Source organism: Dipodomys merriami, unplaced genomic scaffold, assembly GCF_024711535.1.
Source record: "Dipodomys merriami isolate MVZ:Mamm:240054 unplaced genomic scaffold, mDipMer1.0.p SCAF_13, whole genome shotgun sequence".
In the NCBI taxonomy this organism is placed as follows: Eukaryota; Metazoa; Chordata; class Mammalia; order Rodentia; family Heteromyidae; genus Dipodomys; species Dipodomys merriami.
In genome coordinates this window covers 31,145,786-31,168,398 of record NW_027202604.1, presented here as the reverse complement: position 1 = coordinate 31,168,398, position 22,613 = coordinate 31,145,786, and the positions used below count along the sequence as shown (strand labels likewise).

At 37.3% G+C, this 22,613-nt stretch overlaps 1 protein-coding gene across 6 annotated transcripts in view; it reads right to left on the bottom strand.

Annotated features, from left to right (window-relative positions):
- Nucleotides 1-22,613, bottom strand: part of Chl1 (cell adhesion molecule L1 like) — a 739,723-nt gene that overhangs the window by 51,433 nt on the left and 665,677 nt on the right. For all 6 annotated transcript variants that reach the window (XM_070018980.1, XM_070018978.1, XM_070018983.1 and 3 more), the window contains 3 exons: nt 15,764-15,938; nt 11,200-11,305; nt 9,561-9,748 (listed from right to left, as the gene is read on the bottom strand). In XM_070018980.1, the coding sequence (XP_069875081.1) occupies nt 9,561-9,748; nt 11,200-11,305; nt 15,764-15,854 (385 nt within the window). In that variant the 5' untranslated portion in view covers nt 15,855-15,938. The remainder of the gene's footprint in view (nt 1-9,560; nt 9,749-11,199; nt 11,306-15,763; nt 15,939-22,613) is intronic.

Here is a 22,613-nt window from a genome sequence, read left to right as displayed (position 1 = left end):
AGCCTCTTTGTGCATTTCTTATGTGTTCCTAAGCCCCTCATCCTCCACCCCATTCTTGCAGTAGTTGAGGGAATTTGCTGACATTTCTTCTACAGACACACCAGCTGGTTACTATAAATTGCTTTTTGTCTAAATTCAAGGACCTTTCAAAGCTCCAAAGCGCAGGAAGCCATGTGGTGGCTGCAGCCTCTCGGCAGTTCGGGAAAGCAGGCTTATCGGTACACATGCAGCGCATGACTGGCTCTCTGTGGATTCCCTCCTGGTCCACTCATTTCTATCAGATTTCCTCTGGAAATCTGAAAACATGCTCGAAATGGCAATCTTCCCTGAATCATACCTTTTCTGTAACATAAGGTTTCTATGAAAAGTCAGAAACATATGTTTAGTTTGTTCACCACATGACAAATACCATGATAAAATACCATGTGAGCTATTTTGTAAAGCCCATGTTTGGATTGAGAGAAATATTACTTAAGTCATTTTCCAGAAAAGAGGTGGTATAAAATAAGATGTAGTAACTCATAAAGAAATACAGCTGGATACTGATGACTTACACCTGCTACTCGGGTGGCTGAGATATTAGGATTTTGATTTAAAGCCATCTTGGGCAGAAAAGTCCATGAGATTTTTTACCTCCAATTAACTACCAAAACACCAGGAGTGGAGTTGTGGCTCAAGTAGTAGAGTGTCAGCACTGAGGGGAAGCTCCAAGGTTCTGAGTTCAAGCCCTAGTGCCATCCCCCCACCACGAACATCACACATATTATGTGCTCAGACATCCAAATTCAAATCACATGTAAAGTTATTGTTGTAAATGAAACCCAGAACATACTAGTAAAGACAACATAGTGGCTGGGTGGTAGTTGAATTTATCAATAAAAGAAACAAAGGATAAAAGAAACAGAGGAAGAGAAACAGAAAAGAAAATGGAATGGCTCTGCATTTCCATTCTATAGTATGCAAACTCCTCCGTATTTAATGTGAACTCACAGCTCACTGGATAATATCTATAGCTAGAGATAAAAGAGGTAACTAATATCTATTGCTATAGCTAAAAGACATAACTAATAAGATATATCAAAACTTAATTTGAGAACTGTTCTCTCAGGGCTTGAAGAAAAAAATAATCTAATGATTCACAGAGATAACAATGCCAGGGAAGCACTATTACCCCAACATTAATTAAATGTACATCATAAAATTCTAGCTATGAATATATAAATATGTAATTCAACAGGTTTCTGAGGCATAATAAGAGAAAAGAAATTTTATAAGTCTGTAACACATGCTATAAATCTTTGGAATAGTTAGCTAAAGATGTAATTAAGATCAGGAAACAGGTAAGAGCATTTATATATTTATTAATCTAAGATTAATATTATACAAGATATTAATTTTACATTATAATTATAATTAATATTATACAAGAAATTAATTTGTCAGAATTATTTAGGTCTTAGTCTCTTGACTTTGGAATGCCTTAGTCTGCTTCTATTCTAGAAACAAATTTTTAACATTTCCAGATAACCTCTAATTTTAATTACTATAACAGCATAGCAGGCATGCAGTCAATTTCAACTGAAATAAAGAAAAAATGTTATCTAAAAAAAATTCTCACCAGAGTATTTCACTAACTCTTTTTTATGATAAACATCAGCCTTATTTACTGTGGACAGATGTAGTGGTTTTAATAATAAATGATGATTTGTGTCCATGTGAGGTAACTATACACCATTGGCTTACCAACATATTTCTAAAAGACAATCAAACATCACAAAGAAACAATTACTTGGGCACCAGTAGCCCACAATTATAATCCGAGCTACTCATGAGGCTGAACTCTGAAAAACAAGGTTCAAGGCCAAAGTCCCTGAGACCTTTATCTCCAATTAACCAGCAAAATGTCAACATAGGCCTAAATATTAGACTAGCTCCAGCCTACAGAGGAAAAGCCAAGTTAGAGTAGAGGCCTAGAGTTCAAGCCCGACTACTGGCACAAAGATAAACAATCACTGAACTATATTTTTAACAAGAATGAACTTGACCCTGAGTCACTCTCTGCAAAAGGATCAGAATTTACTGAGATATTCCTTTCTACCCACTGAAACTCTAAGAATGTTCAGTGGTTCCATTACAACCCAATCTAATTGAAGTCCACTCCTTCTTTTTCTATGTGAGCTCATTGCCATTCTATATGCACCAGCAAATCAAGCACAACACCAACTTCCCTGTCCTCCTATTCTCCTTCATGTGTACTATTCACACGATTCAGCACATTTCTAATAACTATACCAAAACTATGTATTTATGCTTCGCTTCTTGAAAACTCCAGCTCCAACCCCCAGTTGGAATCCAGTGTGAAAATTTTTTTGTGGAGGCTTTAGCTGCACAACAGGTTTTATAGGCAGAGGGCACTAGACCCAGTGAAGCTTCAAATACAAAGTCCCCTGGATCTCCTCAGGGGCGGTCAATGTTCAAAACCTCATTACCTCTCTTCTTCCAGTCCAACATTCAGCAAAGTTGACATCTTCATGATGAACAACAACAACAACAAAACTCTACCTAGAAACTATCCTGTGGGGTAGTCTGAGTTCAATCTCACATTGGACCATTTCCTTATCTTTCTTTCCGTGTATCCTTTTAATATTTTTATTGTATTTTATTATCTTTAAGTAGTTATACAAGGGGGTGCCATCTACCATGTCAGTGTGTGAGTACAATGTCTCTTAATCAATGTCACCCCTTTCATTACTCTCCTCATCCCTCCCTGTTCCTTAAAAAAAAAAAAAAAAAAAAAAAAGGGCTAGGAGGATGGCTAAGTGGTAGAGTGCTTGCCTCACATGCATGAGGCCCTGGGTTCAATTCCTCAGCGCCACATAGGCAGAAAAACTAAAGCAGGAAAATGGCGCTGTGGCTCAAGTGGTAGTGTGCTAGCCTTGAGCTGAAGAACTAAGGGACAGCACCCAGGCCCAGAGTTCAGCCCCCACAACCAATAAAAAATAAATAAATAAATTGACATTGTAGAATCTTCTTCATTTCTTAAGATTCTCAAAAGCTTCCCCAGGGTCAGAATCTTTCTAATGGTAGTGAATCATAAAACTAAAACTGTGAAAATCAGTAATGAAATGGCATCAGGTTAATATAATTAAATAGCATTCAGGAAATTAACCACACCAGTATAAACATAACTTGTGCTTTAACCACTAGGAAGTTATGAAGCACATAGATTACCTTTCTCTAGCACTAAAGGAACAAAATCAATATTCCCATACCTTTTTGATTCTGCTACTCAACTTCAAGCTATTTTTAATCACATAAAACATCTCTCTGCTTATTTAGAGGATAACCAATTATAGGCAGTACCATTCAGCTTCGTGTTATTCACATGAAATCTAGATTCAGCCACTGGGGACTGAATCCTGGTTTCCTTTCTTACTACTTGAACTTGGACTTGTTAGATAATGTGATAGGATACTCATCCATACCATGGAAAGTGTAATGATGACTATCTATCTCATTGGTTTGTAGCCAAATTTAAATACAGTATTTCCAAGTTTAAATACAGTATTCTGTATTTAAATACAGAAAATAGTGGCTGAAACTTACAAAGTACTCCATCTGTATTGGCTACTACCATTCAAATACTTCAAGTTTGCTTAATGTAAAACCACTATCACATGTTTAAAAAACTAAATGAGATAAGGCCAGACACCGGTGGCTCTTCATGCCTGTAATGCTAACCATTCAGTAGGCTGCGATCCAGGTTCAAAGGCAGCCTGAACAGGAGCGTTCAGGAGACTCATATCTTCAGTGAACTTTTTTAAATGTAGGGGGATGGCAGAAATGGAACTGATAGTGCTGGGACCCTGAGTTCAAGCCTCAGACCTAGCCTTCCGATGTGTGCATGCGTATGTGAGTGCGTGAGCATGTACACACACACACACATGCACACACACACACACACACAATGAGATAATTTCATCCTTCTGCTGACCCCAAAGTGAGTGCATGGGTTCATGCACGTGTGCATGAGCGTGTACACACACAACCACATGCACACACACACACACACACACACACACAATGAGATAATTTCATCCTTCTGCTGCCCCCAAAGTGAGTGCATGGGTTCATGCATGTGTGCATGAGCGTGTACACACACAACCACATGCACACACACACACACACACACACACACACACAATGAGATAATTTCATCCTTCTGCTGCCCCCAATTTTCCCTGTAATTTATATCTCAACAATTTATTTTGGAATTTAATGCAAATACGTGGGATATATTTACGAGATAGAGGGCAGATGGAAGGAAACACTGTGCTTCAAGTATAAATGGGATATGTTAATTAAGTTAAGTTCCCTCCCGCCACACACACACACACACACACACACACACACACACACACACACACACACACACACACACACACACACACACACACACACACACACACACACACGCACTCTGCAGAATTGGACTAAACTTCCCGTGTCAGAGAGCTTTATCTACTTGTTGCTCTGTTTATGAGGCTGGCCTGGTGAGCTTTTGAGTGCCTCACATTTCACTTGAATGTGCTTGGCAAATTGCTTCCAGCCTTCTATCATTATCAAGAATGCTCACATGTTGTATTACCCCTAACTCCAGCTTCCTACTGTACAGAGAATTAATTGATTCCCATTTCCTGTAGAGTTCCCTATTAATCCACTTAGGACTACAGAGAAATAGCACTGCCTCTCAGTCCATGAGCCTGTAATGAATTTGTGCTAAGGAAAGAGATACAAATCAGCCCATTTCCTTTCAGCCATCTCCATACTCTATTGAGTGCAAAATCCTCAGCCTTGATGAAATCTTTGAAATGCACAGTTGTACGCTGAGCCGGACATGGATCTTCTTCAGTAGAAGAACTTAGTCATAAAGCCCCGTTCCCTTTCCTGCCCTAGCCTCTCAAATCACAATAGGAACAAGCTAGGATTTATTTCAAGAAAAGTGTCCTGAGGAATTTGGAAGTAGAAGAAAGAAGAGACGTGTCACATTCATAAACCCAAGTGGTTTTCCTTATAATATCACATACACATCCCCAAGCTTACCACTTATTTTAGTACTATTTAGAAATCATTTATTCTTTGAGTCATAGCTTTGTGCAATAAATCAACTACTGATCATATGGTGTGTGTGTGTGTGTGAGTGTGTGAGTGTGTGCGCGTGTGTATGTGTATGTGTGTGTGTGTGCTGGTTCTATGCTTGAGCTTAGGGCCTGAGTGCTGGTCCAAAGCTTTTTTTGCTCAAAGCTACCACTCTATCACTTGAGCCATAGCTCTACTTCGGGCTGTTTTGAGATTAGTTGGAGGTAAGTGTTTCAGGGCCACACTGGGAGGGCTTGGAATCTGGATCCTTAGATCCTGTGTAGAGAGGATTATGGGCGTGAGCGATTGGTACCTGCCCATAGGGACTCGACCTTCAATAGACAATGCAGAAGAGGAGAGATATAACACCACAAAATCTTTCTCATTTCAAGGGTCTTACTTAATATCTATGACAATCACAACAGCATACCATTAAATGCTTCATAAACTACCAACAATATACAACAGTATTATTTTTAATAAACTCCCAAGGTAGAAATGTTTTTAACTAGCCGGGCCTGGTGGCTCGTGCCTGTAATCCTAGCTACTCAGGAGGCTGAGTTCTGAGGATCATTGTTCAAAGCCAGCCGGAGCAGGAAAGGCCTTGAGACTCTTATCTCCAATAAGCCACTCAGAAAACTGGAAGTGGTGCTGTGGGTCAAGTGATAGAGCACTAGCCTTGAACTGAAGAGCTGAGGGCCAGCACCCAGGCTCAGAGTTCAAGCCCCATGACTGACAAAAAAAAAAAAAAATTTTACACTGTCATTGACTTAAGGATGAATTTTAAAAAATAGGGTATCCACATAAAGGCAAAGTACTAAGGCACAAAAAGAAAGGACAGGCTGATAGGTGTAAGAGTGTGGACAGATCTCAAAAACACTCTAAGTAAAACTCGGGCATGAAAAAGGTTGTACATCACATGAATCCTTAGATAGCAAACATCAACAAAAGACAATGTAAGGAGGCAGAAAGTCCACGGACCCTAGCCTAAAGTAGAGGGTATACCCCGATACACACTCGCTTTCCCCCTAGCTAATTCAATGGCAATATTGTTGAAAAGAGAAAACTAAACATTGTGTGTAAAAGTTTCAGCTTATAGAAAATAATAACCCAGGCAGGGCTGAGTACCAAAAAGTCTAAAACCAGAACGACACATTTCTGACAATGGGAAAGGAGAATCAATTCTTTGTAGCTTAAGGGAAGAAACAATTGTTAAGGGTTTTAGGAAGCTTTAGATGGAGTCAGATTTGCCAACTCCTGAGGCTTGGGCTGGTGATCCTATTCAACACACACGTGGTAATGGGCAGCTCTCAGGTGATGGAGTAATTTCAGGAGAGACTGAAAACAATGCATAAGAAACCAAACTCAGGTCACTCTTCTCTACTGCAGCAGAACTAAACAGAGCAATCATCCACTACATAGCTCAGCTCTTAACTTCAGTACTGTCATAGTCTGCCCAGAATTATCTTTATGTTGCTCATCTTTTCACCTAGTCTGGATATGTAATGAAAGAAAAGAGAACAAAATATATTTTTCAAAAATTTGTTATTTTTTTAATTAAAAAAAACATACTTTTGGGGGCTCTGCAATAGATTTAGCTACCTTTTTCTTTGTGTCCCAATAGCAACAACCAGCATCTATGTTAGAGATCACCCTAATATTTCTACCACACTAGATACTTAAAATTGCTGTCTTTCATAGTTCGAATCTCAACTTATTTCTACTACCTATATCTATCTATCTATCTATCTATCTATCTATCTATCTATCTATCTATCTATCTATCTATCTATCTATCTATCTATCTATCTACCTACCTACCTACTTGTCTGTCTGTCTAACTTATTTCTACTACCTATATCTATCTATCTATCTATCTATCTATCTATCTATCTATCTATCTATCTATCTATCTATCTATCTATCTACCTATCTATCTATATCTATCTACTTGTCTGTCTGTCTGTCTTTATCATATATCCCATTTATCATCTTTCTACAGAGACATACACACAGGCAATTGTCCTCAAGTATCCACAGGAATGTGTTTAGAACCACTCCCTCCCCTCCTAGGGAATGCAAAAACTGCAATGCTCAAGTTCCTTATCAAAACAGATATAATATTTACATATAACTTGGCATGTTCTCCTATAGACTTTAAGTTATCTCAAGACTTCTTATAGCAGCTAATACAATTCAAATAAAGCCATGTGACTAGCTGTTGTACTGTGTACATATCACAACAGCATGCGATCTTTATTTTCAAACATTTTCCATCCAAGGAGCCATCCCCTTATTCATAACCCTTGGATAGAGAGACCTGACTGCAGAACTATACAGACTCACCCATAATTGTCAGGACAATACTGTCTGATTTAAAAGCCACAACAGTTTGTTCTGAATATCATTTCAAGTTTAGAACCCCAGTATGAGTCTCCAAGTGCACCTGCTACTTCTCGCTGACATTGGTACAATATCTCATTAAGTGAGAATATCTACTTTAGATTAATTATTATGTAGTGTTCTTAATAATTTTGAGTCTATACAAAGGCCATTTATAAAAGAAATTTAAAAGATTCCAAGACATCCTCCAACTAAAACCCTTTCAACACATCACCCACCGGTTATAGGGTGACTATCTTACAACCCTTCTGTCTGAAGCTCTGGAGCTGACCTTGGTCCCTCCCTCTTGCATTAAAGGTAATTATTCTCCTGAATATTCTGTTGCTCATGCTTGTTTTCACTAAACATTTACCATCTAAAATTATACTCCTAACCAATATTTTATTACATGGTGTGGTATTTCGCCAAGATTTGTTTTTTATGGTTCAATATCTTTTTCAAAGCTAATGGTATTTTCTTCATTAATAAACCAAAATGTTTATGCCAGTCCACCATGAGCAAATAATCTCAATGTGTGCAGGCTAAAGAACATCAGAGCAAATGAAGAGAGTTGTTGGATCACACCTAAGCTTGTCTTTAAGGAAGTTAAGGTAAAATAAAGTAAAATAAAATAAGTAAAATAAACCATCAGTGCTAGCTCGGGGTTAGGGTAGCTTCATGTTTCCACTGAATCTGCTATTCTCAGATACAATAACTCCCAATTACATAAGAACAAACGCTTTTCTTATTTGGGTATAATTGGTCTACTTCTGATTACTAATGATGCTAAACACATTTGTACATTCTTATTGACCATTCCAGTTTAAGGTTAAAGTTTATATATTTTGCTACTTTGTCATTTTAAAGCTTTTTTTTTATCACTTCCAAATAGGTTTATAAATATTTGGGATTTTAATAATTGGCTTTATCAATGATTTCTGAGATGTATCTTACCTTTTATTTTCTTTATAAAACATTTTGGCAAATAATCTAAAATAAAATATAGTCAAATAAATTGCTAATGAGTTCCTTCATGGGGTTCAGTATGAGTTTAGACATTTCCCTGGGGTCATAAATGCACTCATTATCATAATCAATGTTTTCAATCTTCTAATTTAAAAAATAAAAGGTATTTTCTCATTCAGAGTGAGGTCTTTTATCCATTTAAAATTCTTTTTTTTTTTTTTTTTTTGGTTGTGGGGCTTGAACTCTGGGCCTGGGCGCTGTCCCTCAGCTCTTCAGCTCAAGGCGAGTGCTCTACCACTTGAGCTACAATGCCACTTCCCGTTTTCTGGTGGTTTATTGGAGATAAGAGTTTTCACATGGACTTTCCTGCCCGGGCTGGCTTTGAACCACGATCCTCAGATCTCAGCCTCCTGAGTAGCTAGGATTACAGGTGTGAGCCACCGGCGCCCGGCCCATTTAAAATTCTTTTAAAAATACAATATGAGGTAGAAAGCTGGATATATGCTGTCTTCCTGCCTACCTCTCTCCTTTCCTCCCTCCCTTCCTTCTTTCTTCTGTTCTTCCTCCTCCTCCTCCTCCCCTTCCTCCTCCTCCTCCTCCTCCTCCTCCTCCTCCTCCTCCTCCTCCTCCTCCTCCTCCTCCTCCCCTTCCTCCTCCTCCTCCTCCTCCTCCTCCTCCTCCTCCTCCTCCTCCTCCTCCCCTTCCTCCTCCTCCTCCTCCTCCTCCTTCTCCTCCTGCTCCTCCTCCTCCTCCTCTTCCTCATTCTTTCTTCATTTTCTCTCTTTCCTTTCTTTGGCTAGTACTGGGGCTAGAATTCAGGGCTTTAAGCTTTTGCTTTGCCTTTTCTTTCAAGGCTGGCATTCTATCACTTACGCCAGATCTCTACTTCCAAAACATGCGGTTTTCAAAGGATGTCCAAATTTTAAGTTTCAAGACCTAGAATTGTCCTTAAAAATAAAATAAAATAAATATAAAGGCTGATTTAATTTATAGACATTTTGTTTAAGATTCAGAGGCTAGTTTAGTACTTTTCTAAAAGAGTTGTAAAACAAAATCTCCATTTTAATACTTACTTGGGACTATAAAATCGATTTCCTCTGACATGGCAACTCCTAGGGTGTTAGAAGCAAAGCAGCGGTATTTGCCTTGAAAGTGAGATACGTGTCCTTCATTTGGGATCTTGAATGTGCCTGAGCCGTTAGACACAATTATCCGGGGATCAGAAAGATGGAAAGGCTTGTCATCTTTAGTCCATCTAAATCTGCAAGAAAAAAAGCAAATTCATCCCACAAAAAAAGAACATTATTTTTAACCAGAAATACTGACAAATGTACAAAATGACAAACCAAAATAATTTAAGAAACGTACACAATAGAATGCTTAATATTATTAGAAAAGATCTCTGAAGAATCTTCCAAACTGTAAAAAATCAGTAAGAATAAAACTATGAATAAGGTTGTAAATAAGAATATATTTGAAGGTATGTTTTGTTTCTTTCCTTCCTTCCATCCTTCCTTCCTCTTTCTTCCCTCCCTCCCTCCCTCCCTCCCTCCCTCCCTCCCTCCCTCCCTTCCTTCCTTCTTTCCTTCCTTCCCTCCTTCCTTCCCTCCTTCCTTCCTCCATTTCTCTTTATTCTCCCTTTCACTCTTTTTCTCTCTCTCTCTCTTTCTTTCTTTTCTCTCTCTCTTTCTTTCTTTTTTCTTTCTTTCTTTCTTTCTTTCTTTCTTTCTTTCTTTCTTTCTTTCTTTCTTTCTTTCTCTCTTTCTTTTCTTTTTTTCATTCTTTCTTTCTTTCTCTGGTTCTGTCATTCTCTCTTTCTCTCTTTTTTGTCCTTCCTGGCCTGGCCTGGGTGGGCCCTGAACTTTTTTGCTCAAGGCCAGTGCTTTACCATTTGAGCCACAGCTCTATTTCTGCTATTTGCCAGTGGCTGGGGGGTGGGGGTGGGGTGGGGAGGTTAGTGTTGACATTTGGAGATAAGAGTCTTATATTATAGACTTTTCTGCCCAGGATGGCTTCTAACTGCCAGCCTCAGATCTCAGCCTCTTAAGTAGCTAGGGTTCTAGGTGTGAACCTAGAATAACTTTGAAAATTATTTATTTTTTCTTAGAAACACATGGCAGGATTATTTCTGATTTTATCTTGAGGCTGGAATAAAGGTAAATATATAATATTCTGTGTGTGTGTGTGTGTGTGTGTGTGTGTGTGTGTGTGTGGTCTAATGTACTCATGCAAAATCAAAATCACAAAGCATTGCTATTTTTAAACAACCTTGTCAAGCATTTGAAACTGTACCAAATATATAATTTGTCAATACTTTTTCAGTTTTAAATTGGTACTAAATAAAATCCTTTTGACTGCATCATTTTCTATCCTGTTTGCTATTTTATTAACTTATCCATTTCAATTCAGTAGACTAATATTGGAATAAATTTTTATGGTTGTTAGTAAATATTACAGAATTGCATTCCAGAAAAACATGCAGTTCAATGCCGACACCGGTATGAAATATCCATTCTATAGGTACAGCAAACCTTATGCAACATAGGTTAAATAACTCAATTTTAATTTTACACACAAAGCTCTCTTTCACTTGGTAACCTGGAGCTTTAATCAAATGTAGATTTAGAGTCCAACAAGTTTTTTTTTCAGATTTTTAAATACTATCAATGATAGCATACGGTTAGAGTATTTAGTAGTTTGAAGAACACTCACGTTGGTTCTGGATTTCCTTTAGCTTCACATTCAATTTGAAAATACTCGTCAAAGGGAAAGGCGACTTGTTCTCTTGACTGTTTTGTGATTGTTGGAACCTGTTGAACTAAATGTTAAAATGCATACTTCAACAACAAGTTTCTCCAAAAGTGGACAAGGTTACTTGGGTTATGAGAGGCACAGGTTAACTGTGCTTTCTATGTTGGTAATAAAAAGGTGATACTAGAGTGCAAATTATATAACATATCTGACTTCCTCTTTGAAAAATATATTTACTTTGAATGAAGGTATGGTCATTAAATCATGTTGCCATAGGCATTCATTTTTTACTTCATTCCAGTATAATTACAAATAGTTTTTAAAGCAGGAGAAAAATGTTCATGCTGTGTCTATTCAGACTTTAATGATGTGATGACCTTTTTACTTAGTCGGATCATTTCAAAAGTCCATTGCATATTTCTGCATGCTTACATGGAGACATTACAACTAATGAACTGCTTTGTACATCGTTTCTTCCCATCAGTAAACTGTCATTTGTTAGACAATTATCTTGTTGTTAGATCTTAGTCTGTTTGCCATATCTTTCTTTCCAGGTGACATGTATTTCAACTGATCTCTTTGAGTATATGGATTTCTTACAGTAAATTTCCACTGATGGACATGAATACAATGACTTTGGATAGTTGCAAATATATATATATATATATATATATATATATATATATATATATATATATATTTGTTGTTGGTGGTCATGGGGCCTGAACTCTGAGCCTGGGTGCTGTCCCTCAGCTCTTTAGCTCAAGGCTAGTGTTCTACCACTTGAGCCACAGTGCCACTACTGGATTTTTCTGCTTATGGTACTGAGGAATGGAACCCAGCACCACAGGCATGCAAGGCAAGCACTCTACCACTCACTGAGTCACCTTTCCAGCCCAGTTACAAAGATATTTTAACCAAGGGATATTTACCACAACCAATGTGTGAACACGGTGGCTGCCCACAACCTTGACACCACCAGACACTAGCAGGCAAGAATGAGTTTTAAAAATTAATTTTCATGCCAGACACCAGTGACTCAGGCTTATAATCCAAACTACTGAGAAAGCTGAAATCTAAAGATCCCAGTTAGAAACTAACCCCAGCATCAAAGTCCATGAAAATCTTACCTCCAATTAACTTCTAAAAGTCATAAGTGGAGTTGTGGCTCAAGTGGTACAGCACCAGCCTTGAGCTAACAAGTTCAGGGACAGTGCCCAGGCCCTGAGTTCAAGCCCAAGTCTGGCAAGGGATTACCAAAAGATAATTCTTTTTATTTTGATTTCCATTTATTGCTTTTGTTAATGAAATTCTTTCCATAAAGTTATATTATAGTTGTCATTTCCCATTGATACCCCATTATTTTATCTCTTTTTACCATTTATCTATTAAGAGTTGCTTATCTTTAATAAGGTGTAACACAAAAATAATGATTGTCACATAAATTATAGCTACTTTTAAACAAGTGATTCTTCATACTAAAATATCCCCCTCATGTTACAAAAAAAATGGTGTTTGGCAAGTTAAGTAACTCTGAAGGCAAACCTAATTTTTTTAAATATAAAGGAAAAGTTTTTGCTTTTTGTTTTTCAAGCAGCTAGACTATCCATCTCACCAATGAGCTTGCAAAGCAAATGGATTACAATTGACTAAAACCAGCAAATAGCATGCTTGAATTTTGAGAGTCAAACTTGAATTACATTTTGAAGCAGAAAGCAGAAAATAATTGACATAAATAGTGCAGTAGGCTCCCTAGTTTCCAATTTGAGACATTCCTTATTTGATAAAGTTCTTAGAACCTTTAGTACGTTCACAGTGTTGAATGTTTAGGAAATGCACACTATGGAGTAGCAGAAATTGAGTTTGACAAGTCTATTCTGAATAAGGCAAACAGGCCCAGGGGCTGATTTAATTGAATGACTATCCATTGTAGAGCTACAAATAGGACCTGAACTCCATGACGTTGGCCCTATTTTGAAAGTTTGCCTCTTAAGAATTCTAAGATAACACATGTATAATAACTAACGATATTTACTATATTAGAAATTAAAATTAAACATAGTTATTCATGAGTTCATCTAAATGATTCTGTAAAAGGATAAACATGTTTCAGAGACATCTCAAGTACTATAGAACTTGGTGCTGTCCCCGAGCTTTTTTGCTCATGGTTAATAGAGTTCTACCACTTGAGCCACAACTCTACTTCTGGCTTTATGGTGGTTAATTGGAGATAAGAGTCTCATGGACTTTCCCTGCCCTGGCTGACTTTGAATCTTCATCCTCAGCTCTCAGCTTTCTGGGTAGCTGGGATTATAGGCATGAGCTACCAGCACCTGTCCAAATACTAATTTATCTGGTAAGAGAAGATCAGACTTTCATTATGCTTCATATTACTACAGATCGAATCAGAAAAGTCCTTAGTGTTAGAAAGCTGGCAAACTCACAGTGGAGAATACTCCTTTTCCATAGTTGTACTCTTTGCTTGAACACTTAAATTTCACCACTAACAATATTGTCAGTTGTTTATCTTAAAGTGACAGACTCACTTGGTTCCTTTTGGGGAAAATATCTCATCTGAAGTATTTTGCTCATCAGAACAACTATAATATGTCTGTCAGTTGTACTTCTAAGAAGAAATAGTATTGGGCTGAAGCAACGATACAATTATGGAATATAGATTATCATTCTCCTTGGAGACAGCAGAATTATTTTAGGTTTATTTCCACCTGATTTCAATATTAGAATGATTTTACTCAAGGGTGGAGAAAGAGGTAAATAATCTGAGTGTTATTGGTTTAAGAACATTAAATCAGACTCAATTTTTCTTCATTGGATATTTATAAGCATTTTACCCATATGCAAGTACACCCATGTCACTGACATTTACGTTGCTTCTGATTATTACTGTTTTGAAACAGAGGTGGATCTTGAATTGATGGCAAACTCGTGTTATTTAAATTCTATCACGTTTATGAATGGTGAGAGAGAATGCACAATGACAAGAGTCCCTTAGATAACAGCTAATAACTCAGGAACAACTTGTTTATTACAATGTTATTCTTCCTTAAATTTGCTAAGGTTATAACGACTCAACAATAACTAATTATTCAGGGAATGGAGCTAATAACCTTTGGGTGTTTGTATGACTATATATCCTATATTATAAATCCCTTCCACTATAATTAAGCCCATTACAGAGGTACCAGACTCATTGACATTCTGCTCAGGTACTTGCCTTTGCTGTATTCATGAGTGAGTACTCTAGAGGACCCAAATAAATGGGTAATATTCAGAAAATATGCCATTAATATTTTATAAGAATTGTTGTCTGAGGACATCACAGCGTGAACGTCCATAAGGAATTGAGACAACCAGAATAAATATAAGTGTCATGGATTAACAGCAAATTTCACATCTTTCAGCAGTGATGAATTAGTGAGGAAAGATGGAGAACATGCATGTATTTTTAGGGATGTGATGTGACAGCGGTGATCCTGGTGCAGACATCTTGGCTGTCTTCCACCTGACACTGAACATTCCTACAAGAGAATTCACTAGAGGTAAGGAAGGCTCCTCTGTCTCAGCATAAATTTCTACACTTAGAACGCAGAGTAATGAACTTGAGTATATGGTATGCTGGCTGTAAGTAAAGAGAGCTTTACATCCAAATATCCATAGGCCAGGGAAATTGGATTCCTTAAGACCTAAGAATACTGTCATAAAGGCCTATCCATCTGTTAAGAAAAGTAGAAATGAGATTTCTTACCTGGGTTATGGGATCTAAGCTTGCAGATATACTACGGAATCTAAAATCACCATAACAAGAAATTGAAAGTGAACCTCAACGATGGTTTCAAAACACATTCTATTCACAGAAATGGAGGGACAGAGGGTGAACAAATGCAGCAGTGAAACTCATTAGATACTATGTTGGAAATGAACCATAAAACTTGTGGGTGGGGACAGAAGGAAAACATTGGGAGAGCACAAGGGAAGGGGTGGCATTGTCCAAAAAGAAATGCACTCACTTTCTGACTTAGGTAATCATAACCCCTCTATGTAATAATAATAATTAAATAACAACAATTAAAAACAAAAATTAAAAATAAACACATACCATCAAGGTCATTGTGTTTGATTCCTATTCAGTCTGTATGACTACTTCAGAACACTAAATCAAAATTCTCCATATCATAAACCAACCCACATGTATAAAAAGAAAAGCTGTTTATAATACTGCAGACCATCTTAGACACATGGAATGAGAAAGATCACTGGCTGTTAGATCTATTTCTTGTTACAGGCCAAGTGTTTTCATATGAAGCAAAAAGCATGAGCTGCAACATAATTACCACAACTAAACAGTCCCTAAAATGCAGACAAGAATTCTCATGACACATTTCTGGGGAAAAAATAATCTATGGAAATATTACAGAAAAGTTACATTCTCAATCCACAAACTTTCTACTTAAAGTCAAGAGGCAATATAAAATTCCAGTACAGACTCTGAATGCTCTCCCTTTACCTGATAGTGGTATTTCAACTGCTGTGGTGAATTTTAACAGGAAGAAAATTACAGAAAGGAATACTCCTCTTCCACATGAAATCACCTCCATTGTTCTTCAAGAAGGAGACAAGGTAGAGAGATTTAAGATCTAAATGACTCGCTTTCCTTCTTCTAAGAAGAAAATGTGGATAACCTGCAAAGTGAGAAATAAAAACACAAAAAGAACACTTTATTCATTTATAAACTTTAAAATAGCCATATTGCAGAAATTAAATTGATGTCTCTCTTATTAATTTTAGTAAACCTATTCTCAAATAGTTCCAAAAAAGTTAAAAGGTTTTTGCCTCACTAAATCTTTATAGTTCCAAATGGTAAGAGACAGCCTCGTGATAAATCTTAAACCATTCTAGTGCATTATGTTTGCAGATCAGAGGAAGCTGCATTTTAAAAGCATTCTGCATACTATAATGAGTGTCAATGGCTAGGAAAATGACTTCATTTAGCTAATTTCATTCAAGAAGGAGCTTTGTCCATCCATTTTTTTCATTTACATTATGAGTCATTAGTAAGGCTCATAAAGAAACATCTTAGAATAGGCTGGTATAATAGCTTTAGAGTTCAAAGTTCTCACAAGAGTAGCTGAATAATTCTAGCAAGATGTTTTCTTTGAGAAAAAGAGAAAAAATAAAGAACAATTAGGCAAAGGACAGTTATTTTAAGTGAAATGTACAAATACCAGTTTGGTTTCAAGAATAACATCATAACATCATTTGTCTCCTATTTAAGCAAACGTTAATATATATCAAGTTTTATAGAAATACAATCAGGATTGAAATTCCCATTTTCCTTGACTTGCTCTAATTGTTTTTCTGAAACATTGTGATAATAAACATCTAAATATTGGTTTTGGTATTGGTGTTGGTGTTTATTTGTGGGTCATAGGGATTGAACTCAGGACCTGGGGGTTATCCCTGAGCTTTTGTGCTCAAGGCTAGCTCTAAACCACTTTGAGCCACAGGTCCACTTCTGGCTTTCTGGTTGTTTGGAGATAAGAGTCTCAAGGACTTCATGTGCCTGGCTCCATCCACTGTTTTAATATGTGTGTGTGTGTGTGTGTGTGTGTGTGTGTGTGTGTGTGTGTGTGTGTGTGTGTGTGTGATATTAACAATCAAATATAGGTCTTCTTGCATTTCAGTCAAGCATTATACCACTGAGTTACACCCCAAGAGTCTCCTAGATATTCTCAAAATTGATAGTCCAAGCCAGGTACAGTGACTCAAACCTGTAATCCTAGCTTCTTGGGAGTCAGAGGTTAGAGTCAGTCCAAAGTTAACAAGATCTCATCTCAACAAAACAAGCTGGGTGCTGAGCTACATGTAGTATACATGCCAGCCCAGCTTGGCGGGAGGATTTAGGTGGGAGTATCACCATCTAAGGCTGGCCCCAGACAAGAAAACAAGATCCTATATAAAATAATAAACATAACTAAAAGATCAGGAACAGAAGGCCCTGAGCCTACATCCCAGGACTGACACAGAAAAAAACAGGACTGACACACAAAAAAAACAGGTTATACAGTAATTTGTTCCAAAATATCATTTTAAGTATATATCTATATCTATATCTATATATATATTACAGCATCGATATATATATATAGATAGATATATAGATATATATATATATCGATGCTGTAAACTTTTTAAAAGAAGAAATAACAAAGACAGAAGTTGCTACATTTTTATTTAATTCCAGGTATTCAAGCTTTTACATTTCACCTCAAGTATATAATTCAATCAGTAATAGGCCCATTTCTTTTCTATGTCTGTATGAGTAAGGGTACTGGTGCTTTGGGGAATTCTGAGTGACAGCGATGCCATTTACTGATTTACAATCTACTGTATTTGATCCCAATTGTCCCACCTGCAAAATGGGAATTAAGAAAACTTACTTGACTTGTTCCAAGTATTTCCTAACACACAATGTATGTCAGTAATTTTAAATATTTCTAGTGCAGTCCTATCTAAATGACCCTTCTGTACTCATGAAGTTATCTAATCTAATCAATAAAAGAAATACAGAAAACACTGCTTTTTTATTATACCAAAGAGATACTCCCTAAACCGTAGCACCTGAGTTCTACACATTTATACAAATCTGAGAGACACTGAGCCCTGTTGTATTTTGACAAAATATATATATGCCATGCCTTTTATATTGTCCGTTTCTAGCCAGGCACCAATGGCTCATGCCTAGCTACTCAGGAGGCTGAGATCTGAGGATCAAGGTTTGAAGCCAGCCTGGGCAGGAAAGTCTGTGAGATTCTTATCTCCAATTACTCACAAAAAAGCTGGAAGTGGGGCTGTGTCTCAAGTGGTAGAGGGCAAGCCTTGAGAAAAAAAATCCAAAAACTCAGAGACAGTTCCTATGCCCCATGTTCAAGCCCCAGGACTGAAAAAAAAAGTCCTTTTCTTTGCTTTCTTTCTTCTGAAACAATTTGAAAATAACCACCAAATTTATTGTTTATAGTTACATACCACTTTTAAACTTGTATCTATCGTTTAATATTCTCTCATGATCCTAAGGAATATTTCTAAGGCATTGTCCTCCATGTATATGGCTTCAAACCCAGGATATCGTTAGGAGACAATATTCCTGGATTCATATCTTATACATCACCCCCTCCCTGAAATATGGATAGCCAGTTAATCAGCTTAATTTTAATTATTCTCCTGATTTAGGCTAGCAAGTTCAACCGTCTCTAATTGCTACAGTACAACATTTTATGGACTCTAATTGTTCAGGGTTTGAGTGTTCCAACTTTGGAATTTTAATGGTATTAAGCACATAACATTAACCCAAGAAATTATTCCACGTAAGCATGACACTCAGAATCCTCCTCTTAAATATTCAGAGACCTAACACACATTAGTGACATCCTCCATTTCTAGAATATAGATAATGGTGCATTGTATATCTGACCTCATCTCTTGCCTGGATTAGCCTCAATTTATCAGAAATTTGTATGCTTATTAACTGTAGCACTAAAACTATTCCAAGTTAAAAATGAGAGCCCCTACTAGCAAGACTCCATTAAGTAGTGACAGAAGCCAAAAATAGCGCTCAGATTGGAAAGTAAAATCAGCCTTAATTCCATTGTCAGAAGCATAAAGGGCACACTGTTGAGCAATTCTGTTTTGCAACAGTAAGACAGCAATGAAATTATATTCCAATTTATCTTTCTCGAAAGAATACGCGTTTAATGCCTCATGCCAGACTTCAAAGATAAAAGCAATTATTGGAACTCAGGATGGAGCTGACACATAGGCCAAGGACAAAATATACTGAATAATTTGAGACCTGGGCAGTCACATAAATCCAATGTCTCATAGCTTATTTTAATCACATCAACTCAGATGCAAAGGAAATCAATGAATTTGCATGAATATGGATAAATTGGCTAAAATTTTCCTACTATTTTAAATCTCATCTTAGAAGGAGGAAAAAAAAAACCTAAAACATAACTAAATAGAAAATTGATATTTTTGAGTCACCTTGACCCTTCCTAATTAAATAGATTTCTTCAGTACGATTAGTGAGATAAGAATTTAGAAGACAGGACTTTTGAGACATTAGCTTAACCTAAACAAGCACAATAACTTCACAAGAGGCTTCTTCTGCAACAAGAAGGTAATAAAACTGATTCTTTCTTTCCAGACAAAAGACTGGAAAACACCACAATGTCCTTGTTACAGTGTGACCTGCAGTAAGGTAACTGATGTGTGTGTGTGTGTATGTGTGTGTGTGTGTGTGTGTGTGTGTGTGTGTATGCCTGTGTACCTCTGTGTGTGTGTGTGTGTGTGTGTGTGTGGTGTATGTGTTGCTGAAGATAAAACCCAGGGCCTTGTTTAAGTACCATTCCATTTTCCATTGAGCTACATCTTTGTTTCCCTCTTATTTGTTCAAAAGTATTTGGTACTGGAAAATACAGACAATGCATTCTCTTAGCTTATGTGCATCTTGAGCCTGATGAAAGGGAAAAGAGAGTTGGCTAAGCCTTGTCAATTCCAGCTGGCCTCCAACATCCAGGGCAAGGGCAAGAGAGATGTGTGGTGAAGAGAATTATGGGAAATGCAACTATCACTTAGCATACAACCTGGGGCAGCCTAATTCAACCCTCCCACCCTCACTCCCACCAATGAATGGAGTAGTTGTGCTACTACTCTAGGATATTGATGAGGGTGCAGCGAAGTCATGGATGATTAGCATGGTAGAATTTCTTCTGGGTCTGCCTGTGTGTGCTAGTTCTGGGGATTGAACTCAGGGTGGGCTTGCTGTCCCTGGGTTTTTGGGCTCAAGGTTAGCACCTTACAAATTGAGTCACAGGTCATCTTCCAGTTTTTTGGTGGTTATTTGGAAGTTAAGAGTCTCACAGACTTTCCTGCCTGGGCTGGCTTCAAATGTTGATCCACAGATCTACACCTTGTGTAGGTAGGATTATGGTCATGATCCACCACCGGCATCCTGCAGCACAGTGAAATTTCTAATACTAGAGATCCTGATGATCATTGAATCCCTAGGAATGATGCATTTATTCTCTAAACATAGAATTCTGATTCAAAGAGAATGGTTAACTTGCATGGGTTGTATTTGAAGTTACAAAATCCCAGTAATTAAAAAAAAACATATTCTCAAAAGCACTTATCAGTGAAATAACAAAGTACTGACAATGTTCTAAAACACAGAAAATGAGAGCAGAGTGGGTATATGGGTTGCAAAAGCCTTCTTCGTTCTTTCTTTCTATGTTCATACATCTGCTGGGTCAGCTGTCAGGGCCTCCCATGAGAATTCAGGTTCCTACCTCCAGCATCTGGCAAGACTTCAACTAACAGAGTGAGTTCTCAGTCTAGGTCTCAAGATGTCTGGTCATTTCTAGTCTCTGTCTTTCTCTGGGAACCTTGCTCAACCATCATATCACAAAACAATATTAGTTCGGTAAACTCTGGCTATTGGCAAAGGAGTTTGAATAATAACCATTCCTTAACTGTCCTTGTTTTTATTTCTTCTCACCTAATAAAATGGTGTCATGTTTACTGAGGACCTTTAGCATTCAGTCTCTCTAATGTTTCCAATGTGTTGTAAACACTTTTATTTTTCTCTCAGAAAAGAAAATTATTCAAACCTTTGACACTTAGGCTCACTAATGTCCCTAATGAATATTAAATATTTCTGTTTTTCTTTCAGAAAATAAAGTTATTCAAATTTGCACTTTGGAATATCAAATGAAGAGCTTCTGTTTCATCCTTTAGGGAATAAAATCTGAGCCTATTGGTGAAGTGACCAAAGGCAACTAGCAAAGGCAGAGTAGTGGTCAGCATATTTAACCTGAAGGGTATTTTCCAAGTCCTTGTCATTTTCTCTTAATAGTTATTTAGGGTTATGATCAAGTCAGATTCCTATAGACAAAATGTGGCACCATGAGTCAAAAATAAAACAGAAATTCTTATGATCACTGTTTATAAAGCTATTCACTCCTATAGAAGCCTATATGCAAGAAACAGTGATGTTTCCTATGCCATTTTTATAGATGACATGGAATTCATACAGAGAGAGATAGGAAAGGAGGGAAAGGGAAGGAGGAAGAGGTAGGAAGGGAGGGAAGGAGGGAGAGAGGAAGGAAAAGGAAAGAAGAGAGTAAGAAACAGAAAAGGGGAAGGAAGAAAAAAGAGGGAAGAAGGGAGAGAAAAGAAGAGAGTAAGAGAGAAAAAGGGAAGAAGAGGGAAGAAAAAAGAGGGAGGAAGGGAGAGTGGGAAGGAGAAAAGGAAAAGAGAGGGAGGTAGAGAGACAGAGAGAGAATGAACACCGTAGGGCCACATGAAACACGAAACACTATGAAACTGCCCCATCCACCATGAGCCTGGAACTAACTTTGTGCATGCCAATTCATTAAACATCATTTCTCTACTGAGAATGCTTGAAGTACACTAACAGGTTTTATTATAGCCAGTGGGAAAGGATGTATTATGACACTGGCATCCAAATAATAAGTGTTAAAAATAACTGGATTTGTGTAATTGCCTGAGCCAGCATTATAAATTGGAATTGTTTAAATTTCTACTCGCTGCACACTAAAAGGGCTTAAGAACCACTGAGCTACATCAAGCAAGATTTCTCATACAAAGCCCTGGGAATTAGATGTCACCTTCCCTTCCCTCTGACTCCGTGTCACTTTATGAAGCTCCTTTTTATACAATTGTCAGGCTAGGCTCAATTATCACCTTATCTGAAATCAGGTGGTAGGGGGGAGAGAAGGTCCAGCAATTTCCATAAGCCTGAAATAAGATTGGGATCACTCAATACCATGAAACCGAGGAAGGATAAAAGCAAAGCAAATTAAAAGGCTTTTTGTGCAATCACCTGCTTGGTGAATACCATAAATCAATTTGCAAGTGTCACAAATACAGTAATCCTGAAATAACTGCTAATGGCTCCTCACTTGAAAACAAAGGAAATACTGCACATTGTATGTATCCATTCAGGCTCTGTTTCCTGTCACTGAAGTGACAAGACAAAAGAATTGTTTCGAGTGTTCATTCATCTTTCCTACGGAGCTGGCATATTTTTATACAGTGGTTCAAAGAAACACAGATTCTATGATAATCAAATGGATTTTATTGGAAAAATGTCAGCTTTAATTAATAAGTATGTGGGACCAAGTATTTTGACTGATACAAATCATTTAAGTGGTAAAAGACTAATATTGAACCACATGCAAACACATATATAGTATATGGGTATAGAGATATAGATATATATGTGTGTGTGCGTGTGTGTGTGTATTTGTTTTCCCTTTATTTACCTACACATT